The sequence below is a fragment of the Thamnophis elegans genome, chromosome 2 (assembly GCF_009769535.1).
Source record: "Thamnophis elegans isolate rThaEle1 chromosome 2, rThaEle1.pri, whole genome shotgun sequence".
NCBI lineage: Eukaryota > Metazoa > Chordata > Lepidosauria > Squamata > Colubridae > Thamnophis > Thamnophis elegans.
Window position 1 is genome coordinate 102413926 of NC_045542.1, and position 12407 is coordinate 102426332.

The 12407-nt window shown below is 39.4% G+C and overlaps 1 protein-coding gene across 1 annotated transcript in view; it reads right to left on the bottom strand.

Annotated features, from left to right (window-relative positions):
• CACNA2D2 (calcium voltage-gated channel auxiliary subunit alpha2delta 2) overlaps nucleotides 1-12407 on the bottom strand; it is a 583233-nt gene that overhangs the window by 100845 nt on the left and 469981 nt on the right. The window contains exons 9-10 of the mRNA XM_032210871.1: nucleotides 6509-6559; nucleotides 2885-2984 (exon numbers count right to left, since the gene is read on the bottom strand). Of these exons, the coding sequence (XP_032066762.1) occupies nucleotides 2885-2984; nucleotides 6509-6559 (151 nt within the window). The remainder of the gene's footprint in view (nucleotides 1-2884; nucleotides 2985-6508; nucleotides 6560-12407) is intronic.

Here is a 12407-nt window from a genome sequence, read left to right on the forward strand (position 1 = left end):
CTTCCTTGAGCTGATTTTTTTTTAAAGAAAAGGAAGGCTTTTCAGTTTGAATGGGTGAGTCCTCTTCCTCTCCCATAAAGCTCCATGTGTTTGCTAGAGAGTAGAACGTCATTCACAGAGATATTTAAGTAGATTTAGATTGTTCCTTACTTCCTTCAAGCCACAGCAGAGATGAAAGAACACCTCTCCTGTTCCAGAAGCTTTACACTTGCCAGTGGATTAGGAGAGCAGGGAAGAACAGGTAAAAAGGACCCTCTATTTTTAGATTAGGGACAAGGATGTTACAGGTAGAAAGAAGCTGTTGAACAAGTGGCTGTGATCCTTAGATATTCCTTTTCATGTATCCATCCAGTTGGAGGCAACAGCTTGGGAAGACACTTCTAAAATGAGCTCAGCTTTGCTGAAGCCTCCAACTCCATTCTTGATCCATAACCCACCACGTGTTCCTGCCTGTAAACTAACCTTAATCCAACCCAGATCCAGGAAAGGACCCGGCTTCTTTCATGAGCCATCATCCTCTCAGTCAAAGCTTTCCTTTTCCTCATCCTTGTCATACCTGCTAGCTTTGCTGCATCCCTCCCCCGCCCTCCCTGTAATTTCCACCAAAAAGAACCACCCCTGTGCAAGCCAAACGGTTTGTCAAAGCTGACACAGAAGAAATGGCAGGAGGAGGATGCAATTTATTTCTTGCAGGTGTGTTTTGTCATTTGCAATCGATCAAAGGCAAAGAACAGTCAGGAGTGTGGGAAAAGGAAAGGTGACAGAAATGGTGAATTGGGCTGCAGGAGGTGCACGAGGCAGAAGCCAAGGCCTCTGACGGGCATCTCTCTCTCCCCCCCCATCCCGTGTTATACAAGGAAACAAATCAGGCAAATAAAGAGCATGGTTGTTTTTGTAGGGCCGATGTGGCATTTTGGTTTGAGATGCTTTGAGCCACTCGTTTCCTAGAGAAGCTATCCTTTTAACTCCTGGAGGCTGCTAAGTGCAAGAGCAGGCAATAAATGCACCCCATCAAATCCAGGATAACAGCTTTGATCATTAACTTCTTTTGCTGCTAGTCTAGAAATACTTATCTTGTTCCTGAGTGGTTAGTTCTTTCATCTTCACTTCCCTGTCCCCTGGACTATCATGCCTGCCACTGGTATAAGCTGAATTTATATGAGCGAAACAGATTGACTCCAGTATGAATTGTGAACCATCATCTTCTCCAAAATTGTACTATAGCAATAGCAATAGCAGTTAGACTTATATACCGCTTCATAGGGCTTTCAGCCCTCTCTAAGCGGTTTACAGAGTCAGGAAATTGCCCCCAACAACAATCCGGGTCCTCATTTTACCCACCTCGGAAGGATGGAAGGCTGAGTCAACCCTGAGCCGGTGAGATTTGAACAGCCGAACTGCAGAACTGCAGTCAGCTGAAGTAGCCTGCAGTGCTGCATTTAACCACTGCACCACCTCGGCTGCACTACAGGTAGTCCTTGACTTACAACAGTTCACTCAGTGCCCTTTCGAAGTTACAACAGCACTGAAAAAAGTGTATGATCATTTTTCACACTTATGACCGTTGCAGCATCCCCATGGCCACGTGACTTACATTTGGAAGCTTGGCAACTGATTTACATTGCTGTGTTCCGGAGTTATGCGATCACCTTTTGCAACCTTCTGACAAAGAAAATCAATGGGGAAACCAGATTCACTCAACAAGCCTGTTACTAATTTAACAACTGCAGTGATTCCCTTAACAAATGTGACAAGAAAAGTCATTAAATGGGACAATCTTACTTAACAAATGTTTCACTTAGCAACATAAATTGTGTTGGCTCAATTGTGATCATAACTCATGGACTAACTGTTTTGTACTATTAACTAATAGGACTGAAAATTAATTGACAAAAACAATAATCTACACTGGTAATGTATTCTCAAGTATTTACAGCATGCGTTGAGGTGCAGTTGTTATTCCAATGTAAATGATTATATATCATTGTATATTATTACTATTGCAGTATTTGACACTCTTTCAGTCAAATGTTCTAGATGAGGGTGGACTGGATTGTAGGAAAAATGTGCTGCAAAATCCAGAGAAGTGCAAAATCTAACCAAAAAACCTGTCTGGATTGTGAAAATTTTCAATCTATTCAAGTTCAGATAAATGAAGCTTTCCAACATCCCTAGAGAGCAAAGATTTCTTGAAAGCTTTCTTTTTCACTATCTTTAGGCATGTATGAATTGCCACAATACACCCGATATTTCCTTATGGTTAGTTTATAAACCCGTAGACTGTGGGCATACCTATTTGTCCTATGTCAGAATAGAGGGATGCAGCTCTGAATTCTAAATATCTACACAGTTATAACACGTTGGTTACCAATAGGTTGTAGTACAATTTAGTATCATTCAATCTGCTCTTTCCTAAATTGAGCATGCATTTTTATGTAAGAAAGAATATGTGTATGTTTTTATAGATATAGGTATATGCATGTATCTATATCTATAATGTAATTAAGAGAATCTATACGTAATAGAGAAACCCATCAATTATTGCCATGGATGACACTACAACGAAGAACAATTAGATTCGGCATCTTACTTCCTTAGCACAAATCGCCAAACTCTCTTGGTCTGCATTCCATTTTTTAAAAAATCTGGACTGAGGCATTACTCAGCATTGCATTACCAAAGATATAAAAGCAAATATAGCCAACTTATTGGTTCAAAACAAATCTATTTTTAAAGACGCTATGGACTACTATGAATATTAGCATTTATTATCTTTTTAGTTAGACTTCCCAATCTAGTCAATGCCAAACTAGTGGATGCCATGTTGGTGGAAAGCTACCTCTGTCATTGCCCCTTAATTTCCCACCACAGGCTGGCTACTCACAGAAGCAACATTAACGTAGTCATCATCTGAGAGGGTGTCCAACATATCATAAACTGAGGTCTTCATCAACTTCAGTGTCAGGCCACTGACGCTGCCACTCCTGTAACAGAAGGTAAGGTCCCATTAAGAATCTTTCCTCATTTCCAAAAGCATGACATAGCAACATATTTCCTGTACTGTGACCACATGAGGTGGCCTTCATCTTGTTGCTAACCCATATCTGAGACAGCTTAGGGTTGCTCTTAGCTGTTCTAAGTTCAAAATGTTTTCCCTCATCAACAGGCAACAAACTGTAGGAGCTTAACCATGAGTACCTTCTGATGTACTTTAATGGCCATTCTGTCAATCACACTTATGTCGAGCCACTATGTGTTGAGGTGAGCCCCCCAGCACTATGGTCCAGTTCAGATTGGTGTGGGCATATTCCTCCCCTCAGGTTCAGACTGTTTCACCAGTGTCCTTGTTTGACAAAAACATTCTTCTGTCTATACCCAGTAGTTTTTAGCAACAGCATTTGATAATTATCCATTATACTCGAATCCATCCCAGATTCAAAGCTTTTTTTAAAAACAACAACAACCACCGCAGGACGTAGTTTAAAAACTAGTTTATTAGGGAAGAAGGAGCTGACGTTGTAACAAAACGACGTACGATCTTGGAGCTCCAAGATCGCAGTCGATACTTTTGCCGCTGGACGGTCCTTTTGGACCTAAACCGTCCCAAAGAGACAGTGACAGGGAAGAGTTGCTCCATATAAGAATTTTGTTTTCTTTAAGCCTGGATTATAAAGAAGATATAAAAGGAATACAAAGAGGACTGTAATAACAGAGGGAAAGGAAGTAGCACTGCCACTTGGAGGCTGGAGGCTTGGAAGGTTTGGAAATATTGTCTTTTCTTTTTTCTCTTTGATCATTTGAGTTTGCATTTCAAGGTTACTCAGCTTGTTTACGGAGAGTGATAGTGAGAAGAGCATGGGTTGTTTATACAGATTCTCTTTGGGAGCTTTATTGGCAGCTGGAGTGGAGTGAAAACAAAGACTTGTCTTGAAAGATTATAAATGAACTTGCTTTAAATTTAATAAAAAGTTTTGAATGCCAGAGTGGCAGTGGTTACAAGTGAAAAAGAAACCTTAACATTGCAAAAGATTATGTTTGAAATTCAAAAATTATTAGAAGTAACAGAGAAAATAGAGAAGAGATTGGAGAACATAGATCGTAGAACAGTAAAATTTGATGGAAAAATTGAGGATGTTCATGAAATGAAAAAAGTGGAGGTCAGAGTTTTAAAAACTGAAGGAAAAAATAAACAGAGAGACAAGAAAATTGTTGATACTGACAGTGAATGGAGCGTGGTTGGAAATGGAAAGAGTGGAATATGGAAAGGGGAGAGAGATGGACTGGAGCTCTACCCCAGATTTCAAAGTATAGAAGAAAAGAGGGAAGAATTGATGGAACGAAGGAGAGAAATTTTGTCAGAAGCACTAGTGATAACCAAAGATAAGCTGATCGAAGAAGCAGATGGAGAGTTTCGAGCTCATACAAGATATGCAATAAGCAATAAGTTGCGAAGAGAAGTCCATACAAAACCTACTAAGGAAATAACCAGAATACTAATACCACAAATGGCAAGAGACATAAGACTGCACTATTACTGGAAAGACACAGGTTGATGTAATGAAAGTTTATTATAAAAAATTAAGTCAAATTTAGTTAAATTTAGAGCATTATGTATAAAATGAAGTGATAATGGATACAGTTAAATAATTCATTGATAATGATAATAATGCATATATATATATGTATTGGTATGATAAGAGGAAATTTGATATAAATTGCAAATGGTGACTATGAAAGGAGGTTTAGAAACTCTGTTATTAAATATAACCAATTTTTATTTAGAACATGTTATAAAGATGTAATGTTACTGGATGATATTGGGAAGAGCTAATATAATGCCATTATGTGGTTTTGCTTTAAATCTGGAATATTTTATATAAAAGGACGTAAAAACAATTATAGTCAAATGAAGGTTGAGGTATGATGACACTAATATATATATATATATAAATATATTTGATTTAAAATGTATGATTTGAGATGAATTGTAGGTGATGACTGTGGAAGGGATGCATGGAAGTTTTTGTAAGCAATCGATACACTTTATATAATTTGTAATGGAAGATGGTTTTGTGGGTTTTTGTGTGTGTGTTTTGTCTGTGTTTATTCAAAAATAAAAAAAATCTTTATAAAAAATAAAAAAACCTAGTTGATTAGTCAGCACATGCCACTAAATGTACTTGGGACCTGAGTAAATAAGTGTAGGATCAAATGTTAAGATTCTTCCATCTTTGTCCTAGGCACTTCTGTCATAGCTGTGAGAATTAATCCTTTGTTGGAAGAGGTGGAAGGTAAAAGGGGAGATCCCTGGGATCAGCAAATCAATATGGATAGACTTGCAGCTTTCAGTTTTCCAGCCTTATTGCTGTTTATTTAGGAATAAGTTATGCCAAATTAAATAGAATTGATTTTCCAGCAAAATGGTTTTTAGCATATGTGCTGATTGCATCTAACCTTCCACTCATATATATCTGTGCCTTCAAAATCTTGAAGCAATATATCCCAGCTCGGCTGCAAAAGACTGCAGACCACTGCTCACTAAATTCCCAAAAGGAATTTAGAGCTGACCTTGAAAGAGCCATTAAGGAGGGACTTAGACAAGGGATTATGCAGTCCAAAGACTGAAGCAAGAACAAAGGAGAAATTTAAAGTAACCCTTTTTTTTTTTTTTTAGTATAAGATGAGAGAGACAAAAACTTGGTCAGGCCCAGATTCTTCCCCCCACTCCCGCAATGCTCTTTGAACACACCAGGGCACTACAAATAAGGTGCAGATTGGTAAGGGAAATAGCAAATTTTAGGCTGTTCCAGCCTTGATGAAAGAATGGCCCACTCCTGTCTGCTCACTGCTATCTGTGTAGAGCTTTGGGAGAGGTATATATTGGCTGTGAGGGAGGGAAGAGTCACCCTCTTGGTCAGCTGGATCAGCCAAATCCAGCGAGTAACTAATGTGAGGACAGCTGCTACAGTCACATTGCCCTCATATCTGAAGCACCAGGTATATGTTGCAATTCCTTTCCATGATGATCTTATGCTGTGGAGACAGTTTCTCCTGCCCACTGGGCCTCCAAACTCATTTCAAGAATTTTAGCATTATAAAAAGGTAAAGGTTCCGCTCGCACATGTGCTAGTCATTCCTGACTCTAGGGGGTGGTGCTCATCTCCATTTCAAAGCTAAAGAGCCAGCACTGTCCAAAGACGTCTCTGTGGTCATGTGGCCGGCATGACTAAACGGCGAAGGTACATGGAACACTTTTACCTTCCCACCAAAGGTGTTTCATATTTTTTCTACTTGCATTTTTATATGCCTTCGAACTGCTAGGTTGGCAGAAGCTGGGACAAGTAACAGGAGCTCACTCCGTTACACAGCGCTAGGGATTCAAACCTTTCTGATTGACAAGCTCAGCGTCTTAGCCACTGAGCCACCGTGTCCCTTTTAGCATTATACAAACAATAAGATATAGTCTGGAAACATGACACGTAGAAAATTGTAGGGAAAAAATACTCACACATCCACAATGATCACCATGTCTTTTGGAGATGAGGCCCCTTGAATGTACCTGCATTAAGCAAAGAGAGAGCTAAAATGAGAACTTGCATTCAACATACTGTGATTTTAGAAAAAGCCTGGCGCTATCACTATAGGGCCTGTTTTACTGTTTAGCTGGTAGAGCTTTTAAGGGGGAAGTCTTAGGGTGAGAGCACTCAACCATTTCATTATTAAGAGAATAAGGTTACTTTAATCTTCTTTTCAAGATTCCACAGCATCTTGGGCTGAGCTGGTTCTTCTAAAAAGATGGACAAAGAATAGCATGGATGTTGGCATAATAATTAGGTGTCAGTTCATACAAGCCACATCTATATTTATGGCCAGTACTGGAAGGCTGAAATGTGACTAGACAGTCTTTTAGTTGGGAAATCAGAACAGCTTAAAAGAACAAATGAAAAAAGAAGCTTGTATCCATTTGCTACTTTGATCTACTACCATTTATATGTCTTCTGGGCATGCTTCTAGCTATTTTTGTGCGATCAAAAACTTATAAAACAGCTTTTTTTAAAAAAGGAATACAGGGTAATTTTACATCACTTTTGATTCATTTTTTACTTTATAGTTTTTGGAGTAAAAAGGAAAATCTCTCCTAATGTGAGCTCCTTCTACATCATTATCTAACCAGATGCTCACCAATCACCTTTTTAAATTCATTTTGAGATCTTTAGAATCAGTCACTTCCTCTGCTATCTTGTCTTGTGCCCTCCCACTCAATCATGTCATCTAAAACATCTCTTTTCCTCTGGATCATATTATTTCAGAATGTTGCATTATCTCCCCCCCAACCCAATTACTTCTGGTTCTTCCATTATTACAATTCAATGATGCATAGAATGCAACTAATAGTAACATACGAAATCCTACTTTCAACCAAAGTATGCAATATTTTGTCAGAACAATAAACACTGTATTGCAGTGGTACACCATGAGCATTTCTCTTTTGATGCCCCTGCAAAGGAGCAGGGTTTTTACCGCAATACCATTTGTATCACTCTGTCCCTTTTCTATCCTGCAGAAGCTGCTACCCACAACATCCTATAGCACTAAATGAAACTTTCTGATGCATATTTTAACCCATTCATTCATAACCAAGGGCTAAAAAGTAAAATAAATCTATTTTTTATTTGCATTCATTTATTTCCAATCTACTCTTTTATTTCCATTACTCCATAGCAATTTGTTACATCCTCCTCCTATCTCTCTCAGCTTCACAGTCTTACAATGTAACAGTTTTTCTTTCACTTAATTCATTTGTTAATTCATGCTCTTTACTGTGAATTATGTCTAAATGTCTAGGCAAGCTAAGCTAATACAGAGGGTAACTTGAGTTTGGAGACCTTGGTAGGTTAAAGGTTTTGGTTCAAGCACTGGCATTGGTTTTATTCCTTCACCCTCCATTAGCATACATCATATGTGAGCAAATTATTCAAACAAGGAACAATGACATGCCATATCTTCATGATTATGATAAAGGGACATATGATCCTATTCTTTTTCATGATGTAAGAGCAGCCGAGAGAATCGACTTTCAAAGAGAACAAAGGAAGATTAAAAGAGAAAGAACTTTTCTTCATCATCATAATAGAGACCTTGAAGAAAGCAATGCTAACTTGAAATGGTTCCAGAGATACAAATTTACCAAGTTGCCTAAAACATGGATTGTTGCACTACATGTTTATACCTTCATACATGAAGGTATAATTCTAATTCTCTCCCTCTCCCTCTCCCTCCCTCTCTCTCTCTCTCACACACACACACACGTACACACGTACACACGTACACATACACATATTCCGGAATGCAAAAATGCAACAATCGGATTCATTGTCTAGATCAGAGCTGGGGAATGAAGGCCCCTTTATGACTTGTGGACTTCAACTCCCAGAATTCCGCATTCTGAGCCAGCATTCTGGAAGTTGAAGTCCACATGTCATAAAAGGGCCATTGTTCCCAACCCCTGATCTAGATCAAACAAGCTCTGGAGAGTAAACCAGTCAGCAATGCTAGATTGCCTCAAGGATGGGCAATGCACTACAGAGTCATGGTATTCTGCTGCTGTACCTCCTATTAGAGCTTAAATACTGAATTCTATCATGATTTTGAGTAGTAAAGATTCCACCGACACACATGTATTAAGTTACAATTCTACCTTAAGATTCCTTCTTCCCATATCATTGATTTCAAGGGCCAAAAATGATTAGACAATTATTGACCCTTTGTAAACAATAATGATTATTTTCAATAATTCCCCTTGTTTTAAAACAATGCATCTTAAACCTAGTTAAATATTATGTTTTTTCTCTGTAAATTTCAATAAATAAGCTTGGTCTGTCGCTCTCTCTCTCCATAAACTGATTTACAGAGTTAAAATTGTGATAAAATGTAGGGAGGGCAGTAGTGATGGTTAGACCTCTGTTTGATGGAAAGACCCCCATGATATAGTGGGCCAAAGTATTATACAGGTAGCCTCATGATCACAATTGAGCCCAGAATGTATGTTGCTAAGTGAGAAATTTGTTAGTTCTGCCCTATTGTACGACTTTTCTTGCCATAGTTGTTAAGTGAATCACTGCAGTTCTTAAATTAGTAACACTTTAAGTGAATCTGGTTTCCCGAATCCCTTTGCTTGTCAGAAAGTTGCAAAAGAGGATCACATGATCATGGGGCACGGCAACCATCGTAAATGTGAATCAGTTGTCAAGCATCTGAATGTAAATCATGTGACGTCGGGGATGCTGAGATGGTCATAAGTCACTTTTTATGGTGCCATTGTAACTTGAAATGGTCACTAAATGAACTGTTTGACTACCTTAACATGCAGTCCAATTTTTTTAAACACAGAGCACTGACTTTTCACGTTATCAGGAGAAGTGGTGGTTTGGGTGATGGCAGGAACTTCTTCAGCACTGATGTACTGAAACACATCTATATCTGAAAGTAGTATGCTTTCTCTACAAAGGTCGATTGAAAAGGGTGAGCTCCAGCATTCTGTATCTCATAAGCTTACTTCACTCATGATACTAAGTCATAATGTGGTGGGTTCTTCTGGGCTTAGCATGACACTTGATAGCATCCATTGCAGCTTAATGTAAAGTCTGAACCGTACTGGCATGGCTTGTTCAGCGAAACATGTAGCAGTGCTATGTGTAAATACTGTTATAATGGTATCTAAGAAAGTCACAAACAGGGAATCAAGATGAAATATTTTCCTGTTGTGGCTCCCCATCAATTGTTAATCAAAGTGACACTATTAATAATCAGAAAAACCGCTTACAGCCATCATGATAAGAAGCCTTTGACGTTGGACTCGTATAGAAGTCATGATGGTGTCAAAATGTTTGCATCAGGATATAATTCACATTATATCACTTGGCCCCATTTGCCCAACTCTGCGAGGACTCTGATTCTCTCAGGAAATTGCTTAGCCCCCTTTAAAACTGTCTTAGCAAGAGTTATTACCTTAGTATGCCGACTAGGTTTCATATTTGTACAACATGATTAACAACCATAGTTTACTCTATAAACCCACTTTTCTTGGTGTGTGTGATATACTGAAGAATGAACCCATTATGATTTGTGCAATGCTCTAGGCTAAAATGTAAGTGGCTAATTTGTGGTCACAGGTTATTGAAACATGGTCATGATATGAATAGGCACAATGCTTCCCCTTTGGAGTTAGACTTTTCTTCTTCTTCAAAGAATATTTTGTTGTTGTTAGTTGCAGAGTCATGTATGACCCATTGAGACCCAATGGACAATGTTCCTCCAGGCTTTCCTGTCCTCTACCATCCCCCGGAGTCCATTTAAGCTCACACCTACTGCTTCGGTGACTCCATCCAGCCATCTCATTCTCTGTCATCCCCTTCTTCTTTTGCCCACAATCGTTCCCAGCATTAGGCTCTTCTCCAGTGAGTCCTTCCTTCTCACTAGGTGGCCACAGTATTTGAGTTTCATCTTCAGGATCTGGCCTTCTAAAGAGCAGGCAGGGTGGATCTCCTCTAGTACTGACCAGTTTGATCGCCTTGCAGTCCAAGGGATTCTCCAGCACCATAGTTCAAAGGCCTCAATTATTTGGCACTCAGCCTTTCTTATGGTCCAACCTTCACAGCCACACATTGCAACTGGGAAAACCATAGCCTTGACTATACACACTTTTTGTTGGCAGGGTGATGTCTCTGCTTTTTAGTATGCTGTCTAGATTTGTCATAGGTTTCCTCCCCAGGAGCAAGCATCTTTTAATTTCTTGGCTGCAGTCCCCATCTGTGGTGAGCTTGGAGTTCAGGAAAATAAAATCTGTCACTACTTCCATTTCTTCCCCATCTATTAGCTAGGAATTGAGAGGGCCGCATGCCATGATCTTAGTTTTCTTAATGTTGAGTTTCAATCCAACTTTTGCACTCTCCTTCTTCACCCGCATCAAAAGGCTCTTCAGTTCCTCTTCACTTTCTGTCATTAACGGAATATTTGCAAATGCAATATTGCCCTGTTTCTCATTCACTATTTTGTTTTGAAACTGTTCCCAATACTTTTGATGGTTCAGGATCATGTAACTTCTGCAAACTGGATCTTTTTGCTCCTCTACTGTGATACCAGATCATTTATGAACAAGTTAGAAAGCTGCACAGCTAGGACAGACCTACAGGGAAATTAACTATTTACATCCTTCAGGGCAAAACCTGTCCATTGGTTCCTGCAGAGCATCTTTTTCTCACAGATTCCTAGGAATACCAGTCCTCTTATCGTAAGACGGCTCGAAATAAGAAAGTAAAAAGGGTGGTTGGGATTGGGAAAATTAATAGGTCCCCTGCTAAACAAAATCCATAAACATAACGATCAATTAGGGTGAGTATCCACAGACTATTAATGATGTAGCCTGACTTCCCTCCAAAGAACATTACTCCACTGAGCCTCATTGAAAGGGCTGCTCCAATTTGCATGTGCGTGCACACAGAGAGACATACATTGCACTCTGCCTGCCTTCCAGTAGTTTTCTTTCTGTTCAGTTCTGCATCGTCTTCCCCAGTTAAACCCCTCCTCTGGGCAATAAGCAGAGGGTGTGTGTGAATGCAGCTGAGTGGAGTGACAATCAGGAACATTGGCTCTAGGGGACACATTTTTCCTTTTGATGTTTGCAAGAAACTGACAACCCAAGAATGGATTTTGTAGCTCTTTCACACACTCTGGTTCATTCAGCTCATTCCTCTTTTTACAGCTTCCTCATTTTTATGTGACAGGAGACACCCTCTGGAAAGTTGCTCATGAACCGATAAGCAGAGTGCTTGCCTGCCAAGCTGAGTTATTCCCCACTAGAGTGCAAAAATGCGCAAAAAGTATTAAAAAATCAGTTGCTGCTGCAGAAGCCAGACACCTAGAAACTATTGTCTGTCTGTCTGTCTGTCTGTCTGTCTGTCTGTCTGTCTGTCTGTCTGTCTGTCTGTCTGTCTGTCTGTCTGTCTCTATCTATCTATCTATCTATCTATCTATCTATCTATCTATCTATCTATCTACCTACCTATCATCTATCCATCCATCCATCCATCCATCCATCCATCCATCCATCCATCCATCCATCCATCCATCCATCCATCCATCCATCCATCTATCTATCTACCTACCTACCTACCTACCTACCTACCTACCTACTTAACCACTCACCAATTTCATACTCTCTCTATCTATGCATTCCCTCATCTCTCTCTATCCATCCATCCATCTACTGTATTTATCCACCCACTAGCCCACCCACCCATCATCTCCAAATGTGCAATATACCCCACAAGCTACTTTCTTTTCCCAGACCTTTCCCCCCAGTTCCTGATATAATGTATTACAACTTCTATCGTCATACAGTCAATGTG